This window comes from Papaver somniferum, chromosome 4, assembly GCF_003573695.1.
Source record: "Papaver somniferum cultivar HN1 chromosome 4, ASM357369v1, whole genome shotgun sequence".
Classification (NCBI taxonomy): Eukaryota; Viridiplantae; Streptophyta; class Magnoliopsida; order Ranunculales; family Papaveraceae; genus Papaver; species Papaver somniferum.
This window is the reverse complement of record NC_039361.1, coordinates 152,733,227-152,752,195: the sequence shown is the minus strand read 5'-3', so window position 1 is coordinate 152,752,195 and position 18,969 is coordinate 152,733,227. Positions and strand designations below refer to the sequence as shown.

The window sequence follows — 18,969 nt, the reverse complement described above, 5'->3', positions numbered from 1 at the left end:
AAACGATTTTTGTCTCAAGAATAGGAGATAGAGTAAATAGACTTTTGAGTGATAGATAAGTTCAAGACTCCACATACCTTTTAGTCGATGAAGTTCCACCAGTTCCTTGAGTAGTCCTTCGTCTTGCATGATGATTGCCATGGAGTTCTTGAGCTCAACTACACTTTCTATCTTAGTCTGAGACCTTAGCTATGATAGGCTAGAAATCAAGACTTATAGCATTGATCACTAACATTGACAAACATGATTGAGATAGCAACGCATGCGAGTTCGACTGAGCAATGCCCTGACATATCTTACTAGGATCAGTTCCCTAATGTCTAGAGTTGGTCATACCAATTACAATATATCGATCATACCATCTCAGATGATTACTTAAGATCGGTTTCACTAATAAAGTCACACCAATAAAAAAGTCAGGCATTGTGAATAGTTTTACCAAGATGCATTAACAAGTTATGAGTGGTTATACTAAACACACATATTGGTAATCCAAAGATTTTCAATGAATAACAATACCAATAAGCCTAGCGATTTCCCTTTCGATTCATAAAACAAGTTTATGAATTGTACTTTCTTTAAACGAATGTAAAACATTGTTTCCTAGGACGAAATCTTCACCCATACCCATACATAATCACAATAGCATTCATACGATTATGTCGATGTCTTATATACGAAGTTCAAAAGATAAACGTTATACTTTATATTGTAATTCCTTAATACTATGTCTAACTAGAGTATAATCATTCACAGCTTCGTAGTTAAGTTTTCAATATGCACGAATTGGAAGATACATTAGGAATGAAACAGTTCAAGTCAAATATTACTAACCTCAAGAGGAAGGATGATTCCTTCGTTGTAGCTCTTTACTTCTTCACATTCTTTAAATCTTCACATAATACTTGTAAGTCTCATATCCTAGTAACTTTATAGCTAACTTATACGAAGTTGACTCTAGTAATTAATCAAGCAACTCTTTAAATGAGTTTTGATTCACTAAAATATGATACCCAAACTTGACATACCAACGCTTGGTGGGTTCAACCGAGCAATGCTCTAACAATATGCATCCCGTAGCCTTTCGTAAATTCGTTAACCGGCCGGGTGTTTATGTATCTCGTATCCTTTGTAAATTCGCCAGCTCTTCGGGTGTATATGCATCATGTGGACTTTTTCTTTCTCTTTTTTCCAACGCCTCTATTTATTATTATAAATTATCATTCATAGTGACAAAAAGGGGAAACACAACTTGCCTTAGTTGCTGGGCGCCATCGTTTGTTGCTGGGTTTTCAAGAGAAGGGTCGCGTTTCCTCACTGGTTTGCTTGCTTTATGTATGTCGTGCCTAGTTTTGATTCAATGACGAGGGAGAGGGTTGTGTTCAATTGCTTTCTTTAATATATCGATTTCTCCAGCTGCGCGTTTGAGGTTGAAAATGCTCCTAATGGCGAAGTACCCTATTGTTGGATGTCATAACCTTTGATGATAATGGCAGTACTTGGCCGCGCCCTTGTCCATTTTGTTCACATCTATCACCGTCGTTGGCAGATTGATTTTCTTGTTCCTTACCTATTTTTCCAAAAGTTTTATTATTTGCTCCCGGTTGCATGGTAAAGGAGGTGGAGGGTTGTCTCGCCTTGTTCCTCTTAGTCCCCTGGGTTTCCCTCGGTGGTTTAGAACGAATCCTTCCATCCTTTGTCGTTGTTGAGCCTTACTTTACGTGGTGCTTCGACATTGATTGTGTGTTTCCAGGGGTGGTATGTATGTGTTTCTTCAACACAGTCGTCGATCCTCTTTGCTGCTTCTTCCAACTCGACAAACGTATGGAATATGAAGTTGATCAGGCTCCTCTTAAAGGAAGACGTCGTCCCGTTTATGCAAATCTCAACCAACGCTCCTTCACTGATGTCCTTGTGGGATTCCAACACGAGATGCCGAAATCGGAAGATATATTTACCTATTTCTTCTCATACCCGTTGGCTGCACCTGCTCAAGTCCATTGATGTGATCTTTCTTTTGGATGAATAAAATTTCCTGAGGAGGACATGGTTTGCCATGATTCCACGCTTACTTCTTTTAGGTTATCGTACCAAGTAAACGATGCTCCCGTGAGTGATTTAGAGAATTCTCTCAAGCGTAACTTTCCATTAAAGGCCATGTCATTCATTGCAAAAAAAAAAATTGACTAAGATGTTCTAGTGCGTTTCCTTGCCCATCATATGCTCTGAACTTTGGTGTCCTTCGGGTATTGATACTCTTTGATGCTCGCTAGGTAGGGGCTATTCATGGCGTCGTGGTCGTCTTGTCTCACCACGCGGTAATTTGACTCTAGGTATCTTGCTACAGCTTCTCGCGACATTGTCATAGGGCTCGTGTCCTTGTGCCCTTCATTCACTGTCGTTCCTTCGGAGATGTCTTGGTTTGTTATTGTAGCATGTTCCATCCACTCTCTCAGCTTCTGTTTCCTTTGTACGCGTGTTTCCAACTCCTTTCGTATGTCTTGCAATGTTAAAGGCGAGGTCTTTGGTGGTTATGTCATTTGTTGTGCGCTCTTTCCTTGTATTGCTCTTGCTTTTTTATTTTGGAGTTCGTGTGTTATTCGATGTATATCCGCGCCTTGTGCCAGTGCTTCTTCTTCGCTGTCTTCATTATCTTCCTCTATTATTACCTGGTCGGGGTCAGTGGGCTGACTCGCCGATTGATTTCTTAGCGCGCATGTGCTAGTGCTTCGTAGGTGCATCATGGCGAGCTAGGCATGAGCCTCCGGGTGTGGTCGCCAAATATTGAGGGGTGAATATGGTTTTGGTCCTACCCGTCCTAACTGCACCAAATGACTACACATTCTAGGAATGGTATGAGAGAGAACCTCTTTTCCATTGTACTATGTACCTCCTTTTATAGACTTTCCCCAAAACCCTTCCTTTTATGACATCATGCCACATGTCTTAAAGACCCCTTAATTACCACTAATGCTACTCCTTCTCTTATACAACCTCCTTCTTTTCCCTTAATTTCCTCCTTATCCTTTTCTCCTCATAGACATTTCTTAGTGGACTTAGGCCTTAGTCCCCAAGTCTCCTTTGTTCATATTGGATTTGGCAACCCTTTAGCCCCTAGCCCTGTTAGGGGTAATAATTTTCATGTATCAACAACAGTCATCATAAAATATTACTAATTATTCTCTTTTTTAAAAAAAAAATTGTAATCATGAATTAACATATGCAGTCTATAATGCTGGATTTTTTTATAGTAATATTAGCAATAAAAAATTATTTTATTTACTATAACGGTAGTTTGAACATTGGAAAATTATTGTATTACCAAATACTTATTTTACACGAGAAATAGGAAGATGAAAAAAAAGGAAGAAAAGAGATAAATGAGGAGAGAATGGAGTCGAGTGAGTTAAATGGGGAGAGAATTTCGTGTTTGACTAGTTTTATTCTTTATAAAAATCTAAAGGGTACCATCGAAATATTATTTTTGTTAGTTTATTAATTATTGGGGTAATTTGTGTTTTCTCCCCCGATGAAGATTATAATTTGAGTTACCTCCCCTATAGAGATTAAATTAGCAAAATCTCCCCTCATTACATATTCTGTCCAAGACTAGTTAGCTAAGTCACCAATTTTATACGGGTGGTGCTTAGCTGTAAAAGAACAAGAAAAAAAAATCGAAAATGCTATTCTAAGCCCCACTCAACGCCCTACTCAGCGCCCAAATGACGTGGCGGAACATGCTGTCAAAAACACAAAAAACACGTCACTTTTGAAAATTAACCGGTTTGAGCAACTTTCGGCTGAAACCAAATGTCTCGCGCGGGAACCAAATGTTTTGAAATCTGAATTATCTTTTCTTTTTAAGTCCACTTTATTCAGATTCGTTTGTCAAGGCAAATTGATTTATGCTCATGAGCAACTCCCAAAAATAACGAAGCTATTCCTCTTCCATTCCTTAACAGTTTTAAATGGAGATTTAACATCAAGATTCGAGACGAAGAATAAAGAGGAAGTTTTTTAAAAATGGAGAAATAAGGAGTGGACTTCAACTGTGAATGTAATGGTTACTATAAAATACTCTGGTTGTTGTTCTTTTCTATTTAAGAGAAATGATTTAGCAGGCTTTTAGTTTGGTAGTAAATTTCTCTGCACTAAGGGTGTGTATGGCTCTACAACTGTTTGACAAAATGTCTCCAACTCAAGATGCTAAGTTTATCTTTTTACAAGTCTATAAAATGTCTGAGATTTGATTTCCTAAAACAGCTTATGTACGTAGTTTGTAGTGCTAAATTCAATTATTTTTTTCATGAACAAAAGGCAATATTACATTTCCATGCTATATGATGGCTTCTAATTAGTGAACGGTGAGCTGGTGAGTGTTGCCAGTTTTAGATGCAGCACAAGAAAGCACAATTGTGTTGTCTCCACTTAGCACACACAATGCACTAGCTAACATTTTTGTTGTTTGCACTTCTTGTGTTGCTATCATTCCCTCCCAGTTGAATGTACAATCCAATAATAATAAAAAAAACATCCCGCAGCTTGCAAGCACCACCAAATTTCAAATTGTAACTAGCATTATCAACACAAAATAACTTCAAATGAATAACAATTAAAACTGCATCACTTAATTTTCAATGTTATAAACTCATACAGTTAATAAGTAAGGTTGCTGAGTTTTGTTATTCACATAATAACTACCAAAAAAAAACAAAAATCAGCACAAGGTTCAATATTATGCACTATCCAAACTGTCCTCCAAACATCCATGGATTAAGCACGGCGTACAGATAAGAAAACGACGACCCTTGAGTCACTGCATTCGGGTCCTATAATAATCGCAACAAAAAATTCATTACCATTCGGGTCTCACTATTACTAAGTGATCTAACTGAAAATAAGAAAGTTTAATTTTTCTAACATCTTACCATCGGCAGTCCTGCATAATTTGAATGGGGAATTGGATATAATCCCCATGGTTGGTATACAGGCGCTTGTGGTGGTACTCCATTGGACACGACACCCTCTTGTGTGGCATATGTTGCTTGAGATTGCTGGAAAAAAACATATATGATCCAAATCATATTAGTTGAGAAACAAGACGAAACTAGGACATCCATAACGTAAATGATGCTACTTAAACGTGGGAGTTCTAACACTAAAGTAGGGCGTTTTTTATGTTTTTAACAGCATGTTCCGCCACGTCATTTGGGCGTTGAGTCGGGCTTAGAATAGCATTTCCGAAAAAAAATTACACCTGGGCGAGAAAAAGATATCGTTTTTATCTTGGTTGTCTTCTTCTTTCATCTCCGTAAGAACAGGCAAAAAATAAATAAATCTGAACATGGGTTTTGTTTAAACTCAGTTTCCTACGAGTTATGAACGGGTTTGGTCATCGGATCTAGTCTGCAGAGTTTATATTATTAGGACTGTTGTTTACAATTCTGGTTTGCAGGGAAGGAATGTCCAAACCTCCGATTCCCTATTACCAGGATGAATCCATCTCGACAACGATTACCACATGCGAAAGAATCGATCAAACCAAGGTGGAAATCAGAAATTGTTTCTCATAGGTTGATTAATTAAATCGATTTAGGGCGAATAGTGAAAGAAATAAATAGATCTTTGGTGGAAATTTGTCGAATCTGTAACTATGGGTTTTAATTGTGATTTGAGGTGGTGTTGGTTTAATAACCTACGTTAATGGTGAATATATGAGTGCGGATTAAATGTGTTAATAAGGTTCAACAATGGTTGTTGAATAGGGGGAAAGATCACCGGAAGCAAGCGACAAAGGAAGGAAGAAGACGACTTATTAGGGGATAGTTCCACGCGCGTCTGATATTTGCTTTTGAAGTTCGACAACCCCCATTAATGAAATATTTTCTGTTCAGAAAGAAAGAAAAGACGAAGATTGAGACGGTAATGTTGTCATTTTTAAACTCATAATAAATCTGCCACGGGTACATCATACGTGGCAGTTAACAAATCATTTAACGGAATACTGACCAAAGGAGGTTTTGTCAATTTCATTTATGGAGGGGAAGTAACTCAAATTATAATCTTTATCAGGAAAGGAATCGCAAATTACCCCTTAATTATATTTCTGATGCAAATTAAAGATGAATATACCCCTGTAAACTTGTATACGAAGGGTGACTATGTTTCTGATGCAAATTAAAAATGAATATACCCCTGTAAACTTGTATTACGATAGAGCTGTTAATGGCTACCCATTACCCGACATCGGAATCAGACCCGGTAGGGTCTGGTTGTGGATCCTAAAATTGGACTCATTAACAAATTAGGACCCGACGGATAATTACCCGGTTGGACCCGAATCTTAACGGGTCCAAATGGGTAATACCCCACGAGTACCGCTGGTACCGGTTATTCATTCCTTTATTCATCTTTTTAGCAAAATCACGAGTATTTTGCTAGTTTGGCTTTGATTTTTTTTTCATTTTTCATTTTTTTCATAAATTTAATCTTTATTTATTACACTAATAAAGAAATAATATATTTTTTTTTATAAAAATTCGTTAGAGTCGAGCAAAAAAAGAAATATATCAAGTTTTTGAAAAAAAATTTGTATGTTTCCAACGGGTATCCAAAACCGATGGATATCTGGGATTTTTAATGGATCCGATTCTGGGTCCATAAATTTTGGAACCGGACCCGAAACCGTACTCAACTTTCATAAGTAGGATCCGGGTTCAATTGTACTCGCAAGAAATCGGATTCATTGACAGCCCTAATATACGGGCATACAAGTTAACGGGATAAAAGGAAAGAGAGGAACCCAAGCACTTGACTCCTCCGAGAAATCCGAAGTGGCACCACCGACGCAATATTTGCTAACGATTTTTTCAATGACTCTGACTCTTCTTTTGTTTCTATCTACCGTTTTATTTTTCACTTTGTCAATCAATCATGACAAACCCTTGACTTTACTTGTACATCTCATATCAACAATTCAATAAAAAGGGTCCCTTCAAAGTGCCCTTCGTTTGAATAATGCTCACAAAACAAAGTGCAGCCTTAGAAATTTTGGCCAGAGTCCATCGAGATTATGGAAGCAATACATTAGAATGTTTTGAGAAATTATGCAGGAGCTAGTTGAGCTTGGCAGTTTGCGATTACCCCTATTCTGTAAAGTTTGCTTCCCCTCTGTTTAAAGTATCATTACAAGGAAATGAAGGAAAATTTGCAATTTCATCATCCGGCCCTATAGATATCAAGTAGGACGGGAAACATTTTTTTTGTCCTTCACTGTAACCACATCCTACTCAGAAGTTTATTGAAGCTAAAAGTTAAGAAACAAGCATCTCAATATGACAAAATAAATAAATACAAGAATTTCATGTTTACTTGGTATATGGCAGTGTTGATAAAATGTATGTTCTGTGATTCAAATGACGAAACCAACAAGAAACATCTTGCTCAAATAACTTTGCTCTATCTTAAAAACCTAGGTAGTGAACTAGTCTAGTTCGAAGTAGAAATAGTAGTCTCCAGTACACAGTTGTTTGAAGATTATTGAGTTGAAGAAATGTTAAATTCACTTTGTGGGGAGTGATGAAAATGGTAAAGAGTGGAGAACCATCAAGTTACCATCGGTTACCGATATCTCCAACTGCTTCAGTTTCTGAATCAAACAGCATTAATGTTCTTCCCAGTACTTCAGTGCTCGAAAAGAATTGTTAAGCAAACTCCTGAAGACTCTGCTAAAAAGTCTCTACACCAAGTCTCTTGACCAAGTACTGTGTCAGAGTCTAAAGCCTACAATATTGGCATGATCAGTCTCTGTATCTTTTACCAAAATCTGTAACAGAATATTGAAACTGTTTTAATATAAATAGAAATGCTCTCTGCACACTGAATGTGTGGAAGCATTCACCGATAACCTATCTTCTAACTTGGTATCAGCCTGATCCAAGCCATCTTCCGCTCAAAAAAAAAAAAAAAAAAACCCACCACCAAAAAAAGAAAAAACCCAAAACAACTTCATGGCAGAGACAACAAATACCCTAAGACAGATGCAGATTCATCACCTAATCACGTTAAAACACACAGAAACAAATCATATCCTCTGGAAGGCACAGTTCAAACCAATCTTAAAAGACTATGATCTCAGTGGCTTTGTAGATGGAACAAAACAAGTTCCTGCAAGGACGTTACCTGAAAGTGACGATATAAATCCTGCGTTTACAGCATATGAGCATCAGGATTCTCTCATAGTTGGATGGCTCAATTCAACTCTAACACCGGAAGTCTTGAGCAATGTAGCTCACCTAACAACTGCAAAGGAGGTCTGGGATAAACTAGAATCCGAATATGCACCAAAAACCTTTCATCATCAGATGAATCTGGAAAAACAGCTGCACAGCATGTCAAAAGGTAACAAAACTCTCAAAACCTATTTGAATGATGCTAAATCTTTGTTTGCTCAGTTGGCAGAATCTGGCTGTGCTGTAACAACAAATGAAAAGAAACAACCCATTAGTAATGGCCTTAACCAAAGCTTTGACCCTATTCTCACTGCGTTAAGCACTGTTGAGGATATGCCTATCGATACCTTTTACTCTCATCTGATCACCTATGACATGCGCCAAGAGTCTCAGTTGTCATTGCTGCAGTCTCCAGTAGCCAATGTAGTTGTCCCAAACTTTCCCTCGACAAGCAGAGGTGATCAACGGAAGAATCAAGTCCAACAAAAATATCCATATTCTAACAATAACATGAATGCTCGTCAGCAGCAGAATCAGAGACCTCCTCAGTTCTGTCAAGTTTGAATGATCCCCAAGGTTTCAAATATGAAGAAGACAATATGGATAACGATGTTGAGATTCAATCACCTGATAATTCTGCTATATGGAATTCATATTTTGCTGATAACGATGATGAAGCCAGCTTCATGATCTCTTCACCTAGGAGCTCAAATGCTCCTGACTTGATGATGGTGTCTTCACCCAAAAGAACACAACATATGGGTTTCAATCAAAACTACAACCACGGTATCGGTGAGCACGCATTATTGCATGGGAGAGTATATCCAAGTATTCACCACTGTCTAGCAATTCTTCTCACGTAGGAGGAACTTGCAGCATCAGTAATGGAGAATCAAAGGGCAAGCTTCAGAGGGTATTTTCCTCACCGCGGAAAAAGTATACGAAGTTACTGAGACTTGATCAATTTTCAAAGATGGATGAGAACACGAATGGCAGTTCAAGTTCTAAAGATGGTGGATTTGGGGATTATTCTACTCTGAACATGCCATCTCTGGGATTTAACGCGGGAGGCTGTGAGTCAGGGATGACACTTTCCGCAATGTTGAAATGCTTACCTTCATCAAATTCTTCAAATATTTGTGAGTCTACTGTGAATAAAGTACAGAGAGATCTGTCAATGACTCCAGAGAAGAATGTGAGTTTGTTCATTCCATATCATAATCCATCACCTGCACAGCTATCACAGCAACAGAAGCAGCAATATATGTTTGATCATGGCTCCTTCGGCCCTCTGTATGCACAGGTAGCGAACACCGCAAGACTCTCTCAACTATCTGATAAACTTACTTTTTGCTGTCGTCAATCTGTCATGCTATCAACATTTACTATTGACTAACAGGATAATCTCACCTTTTATGATTTCTAATTTCAACAGGAACAGGTGACTGGGCTACAATTGCTACACCTTCTCCTGGCCTGTGCTGAAGCAGTGGCCAAAAAAGACTACATCGTGGCAGAGGTATACCTTGTTCAACTCAACAGAATAGTGACCCCCCATGGTGACTCCATGCAACGAGTCGCCTGCTGCTTTACTGAAGCCCTATCTGAAAGACTTTCTGCTATTACCACTGCCAACCCTAACTCAACTGATTCAAAAATTGGCACACTGTTTCCTGATTTAAACTCACTGGACACTATCAGAACCTACCAAGTTGTCTACCAAGCTTGCCCCTACTTAAAATTTGCTCACTTCACAGCTAACCAGGCTATCTTTGAGGCATTTGAAGGTGAAGAGAGACTTCATGTAATAGATTGAGACATCCTTCAAGGGTACCAGTGGCCTAGTTTCATGCAAGCCTTAGCTGCTCGTCAAGGTGGTGCTCCATTTCTTCGTTTAACTGGCATTGGGTCCTCACCAACATCCCTAGGAGAGACTGGTCGCTACTTGACCGGGATAGCCCAATCTTTGAAAATACCATTCGAGTTTGAAGCAGTTTCAGATCCCTTGGAAGAACTAAATCCCCATATATTTCAAAGACGCCTAGGAGAGGCAGTGGCTGTGAGTTCAATCAACGTCCTCCATCGTGTCTCAGGTAATTCTCTTGCAAACCTATTAGGAGTGATCCATGACCAAACACCAGAAATCTTGACCCTCGTAGAACAAGAAGCAAGTCATAATGGACCTTACTTCTTGGGACGATTTCTCGAGGCATTACACTACTACTCGGCAATCTTTGACTCCATGGAAGCAACATTCCTATGCAACTCAGATGACCGAAAGAAGGTAGAGAAATATATTTATGCACCTGAGATCCGGAATATTGTAGCAGGTGAAGGATCAGACAGGGTTGAAAGACATGAGAAGCTTGAGAAATGGAGGAAAGTGATGGAAGTAAAGGGTTTTCAGGCTATTCCCTTAAGCGAAAACTTAGTGACTCAGGCGAATTTATTATTGGGGTTGTATTCTTGTGATGGGTATAGGTTGACGGAAGACAAGGGTTGCTTGATGTTGGGTTGGCAAGATAGACCCATTATTGCTGCCTCCTCCTGGCGTTGCTAATTGTCGTGTCTATTTCTTTTGCAAAGCAATGGATTTTAATAGGTGAGCTTTTTAGTATCTAAAACCTTGTGAACTTACATTTCTGTAGGTAATAACCTGTGAAATGCATTTTCATAGGCATACATTCTAGCAGTTCCAGTGTGGTAGTTGTTTCTACCTCAGAGGAACGGAGACAATGAAACAGAAAAATGGTTTGTTCCCCTTGAGCAAAAAATTAAAGATTACTTTACTAATATGTGGATCTCGTAATATCACTGCACTATGCACCGTGCTTTGGTTGTAAGCTATCATGAAAGATCAAACTCATAAGGAGATAAAAAAAATTAGGACTAGAATCTAAGTGCTGTAAATCAATTTATCCAATTTGTGTTGTGTCTATGTTTTTCACTCTTCTTTCTCACTGGAAACACAGGAGATTAGATTTAGTTGGACGCACCACATCACGGGTGATAAGAATTTTGAAAAAACATTCTAGGAAGTTAAAAAGAGTTGGAAGCTACTAAAGTACACAGGCACTACCTGGTTTATACATTATATATAACATAATTATTAATACAATAATGCAGAAACATAGATGAACGACACTGCTAGGAACAAAGTATGAAACATGGTTTTCAACTCACTTGTGTTTCCAGCAATGAAAACATCTTGGGTGGAGAGTAAATATCTTCAAAGCTAAACCTCCCATTCTGCATCTTCTCCGTCACATTCAGTCTTACAGTATGGTACAGAAACAAGAACTTTTCCTTGGAGAATCGTCCAGTTTCTTTTCTGTTCTTGCAAGTAAGAAACGAAACATCAACTTTGGAAAAAACAAAGAAAAAGACATGACGACAAATGGCTACAAGATAAGCCTTTTCTCTAACATTGAAGATCGCACTGTATGTCACAATCAAATATAAAAATAGAGATCGCTTATAGCATTCAAAAATGTAGAATAATGATGCACAATTGTGTTCTCACAGCACTCTGAATGTGGAATGCAAGAAAAAAAGAAAAAAAAACAGACAGTGTTAAGATTAAGACACAACACACCTGTTTTTGCCTTCCCTAAAGATGGCTGCACAACAACATGCATTGTGATAAGCCCTCCAGGGAGTTCGCCAAAAGGATTTTTACACTGGCCAACTGTCTTGCTATTTTCCAAAATTTTACCCGCGCTTATTAGTTTCACATCATTTGCCACCTTGGGTGCAATTTTTTTATCTACAAGAAACCAATTTTTTTAGTCGAAGCTTGAATACAAACACACCAAACAACATAAACAAAAAAACATTGTAAAGTGCCCCCATTCTGCTTGAATTAAATCAGGGATTTGCCCCTAATAATGAAGCTTCTTATATCCCTTCCTAGTAATATAAACTTTTTATTCTTCATTCACAAAAATGAGGTGAAGTTTCATTAAATTACCCCCGACAGGCCAACACCCCTAAGTTACCACCAAAGAGTCATGTTATACGAATGCAAATATTTAAGCAAAACTCAGTCTTTCTACAAAGTAACTGCAAAAGCTTCAACACAACTTACTACTCAGTTGAATACAAAATATTGTAATTGGCTTGAACGATGTAAATTACGCAATAACTAAGAACACCCGAACACTCGAATTCTCTAAACGATGTAATAAGCAACCAACTTGTCGGTTGCACAAACACAGTAGCAGTTTGTGTGATAAAATTGTTCCATATTTCATCTAAACACTTACAAATTTTAGTATTTCATTCCCTTACTAGTACATAATCACTAAGCTATATGACTCGTTTCGAAGTTTTCATGTATATTATTTTGTTTGCTAATTATATCAAATTCGAGAATACGAAATTTGTAACAATCAAAAGAAGTAAATACCAGAATTCAAACCTTTAGGCCAATCAGAAACTATACGTTCCTTGAGCATCGAAATAGTAGAAGCCGAAGAATATCGAATTGGACCAATATCTGATCCATCGTATAACCTAAACTTAAGCTCAACCAAGTCTTCTTCTGGCATCGATCAAACTACTGAATCAGCTAACCAATAATATCTCTGGGATTGAATTTAAAGATCAACTTAAGAAGCCCTTGCAAAATTAATGGATCGGAGGTTTTAATTTTGAGGGTTTTAGATTACGATCAAAAACGAAAGAAGGAAAAGAGAGATTGTTTTTGCTGAATAGGGTGATAGATGATAAGCAAAGAATGTAAGACTATTACGTGTCTAGCTTAAAAGTGTGTATTAGCTTTTTGGAAACCTGGCGTTGGGCCACTCAAAAGGATTTAGGTGCCAACAATAAAACAAAAAAAGTCACCCAAATGGAAAATGTAACCAGCCCTTATCTCGCGTAATTCGTAATGGTGAAATTACCCTTATATATTCGGAGGATATGATAACATTGTTATCCTCCGATTGTAATCGGAAGCCAAAATATTACCCAGACTTCCGATTATAGTCGGTGCAGTATTTCTTGGTTCGTGTTTTGGATTCAGCGTTAATCGGGAGTTAAATATATTACAAAACCTACCGATTATAAGTTGCCGCAAATTCAAATTTTGAAAGCTACCATAATCGGTAGATATGCTAAATCCAATACCTACTGATTATTGGTTTCTCCACATTCAACTTTCGTCAAATTAGCCGTTGGAGTTTTTGGGAAAAACAAAAAGAGCCGTTGGAGTTTTTGGGAAAAACAAAAAGAGCCGTTGGACCCTAAACCGATATGAAGAAACTCATATCTATCACCCCAATTGCACCAAACTCTTTCCTCTCTTCAGTTTTAATTTTCATAACAAAAAACATGGATATTGCTTTTGCCGAAGAAGAAGATTGTGCTATTTATAGAGCGTGGGTTGTGGTAACTGCTCATGATCGTGTTCACAAGCTCCACAAATCGGAATCCGAAGAGCAGATATGGAACCGTATCTTAATGGTATTTGAGGCCTTAGATGGTAATCGAATTCGAAGATCATCCAATGACATTAAGATGAGAAAGAATGCGCTCGATAAGGAGATTGACAAACTTGAAGATGAGGAACGGTTTGTTAGGAACGCTTTTCCTTGGTGGACGTATGAAAAACGAGTAAGTATCTCTGTAACTCCAACTCACATTAACAAAAGTTAGTACTAACTTGTTACTCATTCGTAATTTCGGAGAAATCTTGCGGATCGCCGGTATGTGGACCTCTACGGGAAACGATTTGAACATGAAGGATGCTACAAAATCAAGAGGGACAATTTCTATGGTCACTGGAAGTTATGATCTGTTTTAATATTTTTATGGTCAATTAGGAGTATGGATTTAGGTGCTTTTGACGAAATTGTAAGGTTAAGGCCGTTTGAACTTTATGTAATGGATGTAATCGGAGTATTATTAATAAAAAACCTAGCCGATTATACGAAATCGGTAGATTATTTTGTTAAACAATCTACCGATTGTAATATTCGGTTATGTTATGAGTCAACTTTCTTTCCGATTATGGTGTTGTTTGGTTCCAGGAAACAATTTTTTTTGTACTTGTGATATTCGGAGGATAGGTTTTTTGTAAAGTTCCGAATGTACGATGGCCCAAAAATCAGAATTTGGAAAAACTTATACTTTTCAAATTTTGTCTTTGAAATATCGGAAGTTAAATTAGTTACCAAAACTTCCGAATATGGGCTGTCTAACCTTCAATATTGGCCCTTGGAACCACCTGGAGCCATGGCGTGGTTTGTTTTGAACTTGTGATATTCGGAGGATAGGTTTTTTGTAAAGTTCCGAATGTACGATGGCCCAAAAATCAGAATTTGGAAAAACTTATACTTTTCAAATTTTGTCTTTGAAATATCGGAAGTTAAATTAGTTACCAAAACTTCCGAATATGGGCTGTCTAACCTTCAATATGGGTTTGTTTGAACTTGTGATATTCGGAGGATAGGTTTTTTGTAAAGTTCCGAATGTACGATGGCCCAAAAATCAGAATTTGGAAAAACTTATACTTTTCAAATTTTGTCTTTGAAATAATCGGAAGTTAAATTAGTTACCAAAACTTCCGAATATGGGCTGTCTAACCTTCAATATTGGCCCTTGGAACCACCTGGAGCCATGGCGTGGTTTGTTTTGAACTTGTGATATTCGGAGGATAGGTTTTTTTGTAAAGTTCCGAATGTACGATGGCCCAAAAATCAGAATTTGGAAAAACTTATACTTTTCAAATTTTGTCTTTGAAATATCGGAAGTTAAATTAGTTACCAAAACTTTCCGAATATACCACACAAATCATTGTCATTTGAACTTGTCTAACTTAGTTACCCAAACAAATTTCCGAATGTACAACAAAAATCATTGTCATTTATCTGCTCTTCTTTACTTTACGACCGTGACTACCTCCCAGTCCTGCACGACCACGGGTTTGAGCACCTTCAGTTGGAGCAGCTTCAGCGCTCGATGAAGCTCGAGTTCTTTTACCCGTCTTTGATACTGCCACCTTGGGCTGATGCCTCTTCGTGACTTTCTCCCCAAACTGGGCAGCATAATCTTCGTTATCCATATTATCAACTAGATCTCTAGCCTCTTTGATCTTCTCAGCTGGCATGGGATCTCCGCTCTTCAGGCATGCAGTTAACATTTTGGAAACACGCTTGAACCTATTCACCTGTTTTTTATACGTAATGACATAACATCAAACGGTAATTACCTAAGATTTATAGGAATAATATAAAATGAACAAAAATATAAGAACACGCACCAGTCTATCATAACCAGCTGGTTTGTCTTTGATGATACAATTATAACTTGAACCCGCCGCAGTAGTGTTGGATTTGATTTCACGGATAACCAAAGGATGTGATACCTTGTTATACCAACTCATATAGTCTGGAGAATTTTCATCACCTCGGGTGGTTCGTCTACCAGTGTCGATAATGAAGTCATTCCTCTTATCCCAGTTATCAAGAACAGTAGGTGGGCCTGTGTGAACAATCGTGAGATTATCACCACTAGAAGAGCACAACTCCAACTCCAATTTGTAGTAATCCCCCATTTTCTCCACAGGTTGCTGTTGTATATACCCGTGTTGTCGCATCACCCTAGAGGGGTTATACATCACATATCCTGTGGGGTGCCACAATCCAAAATAAAGGGACAAGTCCGACCGAACATTTATATGCCCACTGGATCGATCTTCCTTGTATGGATCAAAGCATACGTCCGAGGCCTTCAATTGGTCCAAAATCTCCCTCATGCGAATCAACTGCTGCTCTTTTTCCTAGAACGGTTGTCTTCAAATATATACTTTGTTCCTCTAGGAGTACCTTTGCACCACCCCGGGTTCTCTCCGGCCAACTTCAGGATAGGGAAGTGGTCATAGATCCATGCCTATATACATAAGAAACCAAGTTTTAGTAAATAGATTGTGTATATTCGGTAGTAATTTCCAAACTTTATTTCCGATTATATATAATCGGAAATAAAAGAATACCTATCCGCCGAATACCAACATTCGGAAATAAGATATCATATCCTACCGAATATGAGTCATTTGGAGTTTCAGTAACCTATAGTTTTTCTGGCCTGTATATTCGGTAGTAATCCAAACTATTTCCGATTATATATAATCGGAAATAAAACTAAGTACCTAGCCACCGAATAACAAACATTCGGAAAAAGATGGATCAATTCCTACCGAATATGCGTCCTTTGGAGTTCAGTAACCTCTAGTTTTTCTGGCCTGTATATTCGGTGTAATATCAAAAACATATTTCCGATTATATATAATCGTAAATAAAACTAAGTACCTAGCCACCGAATAACAAACATTCGGAAAATAAGATGGATCAATTCCTACCGAATATGCGTCTTTGGAGTTATGAATATGCGTCCTTTGGAGTTATGATATGCATCATATGTATTGTCTACCGAATAACTATAGAGTGAGTTATAGAGTTAAAGAAAAAACCTGCAATAGAGCCACGTTCCCGGCAACTTGGCAGGTTCCTAGCCTCGACGCCTTTCTCAACTCTTCCATCAAGAATGCTAGGCATGCCGTGCCCCAAGAATAGTCACCGACTTCATGGAGAGGATCCAAAAGTTGTATAAGGTTGGCGTCGATCCGGTTGCCAGAAGTATTGGGGAATATGACACATCCCAATACACAAGGAGATATGCAGTGGCAGCGTGGTTCACTTGCTCATCAGTTAACGTTCCATTCTTTTCCTTCTCCAAGGTGCCTCGGAACATATTCATCAAAGCTGTAATGTTGATCTGTCTTGTTCTATAACTGGCATGCCTCCTAAACTCTGCTGTTGTTGTCTCTTCATCCCAACCTAAGCACTTGTTAGTTAGAGAATAAAGTTGTGCCCAACTTAACTGCTTTGTGTAGTTAAACTTCACAGCTGTGCCTTGGTCGGGAAGGTTAAGAATCTGCACAACATCATCCGGGGTGATCGTCATCTCCCCAAACGGCATATGGAAAGTATCGGTCTCAGGATACATTCTCTCCACGAACGCCGATATGGCCACACGATCATGTTCCAACAATGAATTCTCGGCGGCATTAGCTAACCCCGAGTTGGCAACAATTGTCTTGAACCTTTCACATTCACCGGATAAAGGCCACGCAAGCATTTTTGTTGGTGCGGCGGTAGGTTTGAGTAGACGGACCGCATCTTGATGATCCTATTAAAGTACATAAAAAATCCTTAATACAAGTATTACGATATAACACATAGACAATACATTAATAAAAAATAGTAATTTTATTACCTCGGTTTCATATATTTCTCTGGCCCATGAGTCTTTGTATCCAAATAGCAATTTTCCTCCATCCGCTGGTAGTCCAAGGATTGTGCCTGCTGGAATACCCTTCTTCTTCAAGTGCTGAGGGACAAGATGTGATGCTTTCTTAGCAATATCCTTCCTTACAACATCTTTTCCTTTTTTGGCTTTTTGGGTACCACTTGGTTGTCCTTCTTCTTCTACTCTTGCCACTGGATCAACTGGTTCAACACTTGGTCCTGCACTTTGTTGAGCGGCTTGTTCAACACTTGGTCGCACCCCTTGTTCACTGCCTTGTTGTTCAACAGTTGGTTGCACTCCTTGTTGACTGCTTTGTTCTTGTTCGCTTTGTTGAGCACCTGAATTATCTTTGGCACTCCTTTCCCTCCTAGCACTAGCTGTCACTTTCTTCCTCCCTTCTCGACTTTGTCTAAACAACAAAGAAAGGAACAATATTTACAAACTATACAATCGGAAGACAAAGTATGGAAATATAACCCGAATGTACACATTCGGACGTAAGAATACACATATTGTTCCCGAATACAAAACAATCGGAAGATAACTCAACATATTTGCAACCGAATATACATCAATTGGAGTTCAGAAGCTGTAAATTTTTCATCCTACACAATCGGAAGACAAAGTGCACATCTATAACCCGCATGTACAAATTCGGAAGTGAAAAGACACATATTTTATTCGAATGAAAAACAATCGGAATATAACTAAACATGTTTACAACCGAATATTCATCAACTGGAGTTCAGAAACTCTAAAATTTTATCCTACACAATCGGAGGTATAAAACATTATATTATCTTCCGAATAAATACAGGCCCCAAAATGGGATTTTTCCTTGAGATTTTTTCAATATATACATTCGGTAGTGAGTGTTCTTCCGAATACTTTGTGTCTACTTAAATATATTCGGTAGCCAAAAAATTCATTAAACTACCGATTATTAGCAGTTTGTATCCAGGAAGATATGGCCACCAATATTCGGCAGATAATCATCAAATCTTTCTCCCGAATACTGTCGATGTTCTTGAAAAATGAAGAACACGACTACATTCGGAAGTAAATGAGCATGCATATCGTCCGAATCTGGATAAATAACCGAAAACCCTAGAATTTTTTTTTCTCGATTCGACGAATTAAAGCGAAATAAACCCCAAAAATGATAGATTCTTACCTAATTGGGGCCATTTGAAGTTAACGAAGTGTTTGAGTCTCGGAATCGCCACCACCGACTACATTGCCGGGTACTTGTTCTTCGCGTTCTTCTTCATTTGCAGCAAGAATTTCTTTATTTCTTGCTAAAATTCCAATGTTTGGATCGATACCCCGAGCAACATTTTTGGTTCTAGGTCTGTGGGTTTCATTTCTCTTATCCATTGTTTTATAATCGAATCGACGATGTTTTGATTTTACGATTCACGGCGAT

General features: G+C 38.2%; 1 protein-coding gene, 1 long non-coding RNA gene and 1 pseudogene across 3 annotated transcripts; 1 reads left to right on the top strand and 2 right to left on the bottom strand.

Annotated features, from left to right (window-relative positions):
• Positions 1–4,708: 4,708 nt before the first annotated feature.
• Positions 4,709–6,129, bottom strand: LOC113274371. 2 transcript variants are annotated; one of them, XR_003322977.1, is made up of 3 exons: positions 5,473–6,129; positions 4,929–5,054; positions 4,709–4,829 (listed from the first exon to the last, which is right to left on the bottom strand). It is a non-coding gene; the product is annotated as an uncharacterized LOC113274371 (long non-coding RNA). The 2 variants fall into 2 exon arrangements; XR_003322976.1 differs by having other exon boundaries at positions 5,779–6,129.
• Positions 6,130–9,090: 2,961 nt separating this feature from the next.
• On the top strand, positions 9,091–11,195 carry LOC113271604 (annotated as a pseudogene).
• Positions 11,196–11,217: 22 nt separating this feature from the next.
• On the bottom strand, positions 11,218–12,981 carry LOC113271605 (membrane-anchored ubiquitin-fold protein 3-like). Its single transcript, XM_026521500.1, has 3 exons — positions 12,652–12,981; positions 11,827–11,997; positions 11,218–11,562 (listed from the first exon to the last, which is right to left on the bottom strand). The coding sequence occupies exons 1-3, from the start codon at positions 12,779–12,781 to the stop codon at positions 11,507–11,509; spliced, it is 357 nt and encodes a 118-aa protein (XP_026377285.1). The 5' UTR covers positions 12,782–12,981; the 3' UTR covers positions 11,218–11,506.
• Positions 12,982–18,969: the final 5,988 nt, after the last annotated feature.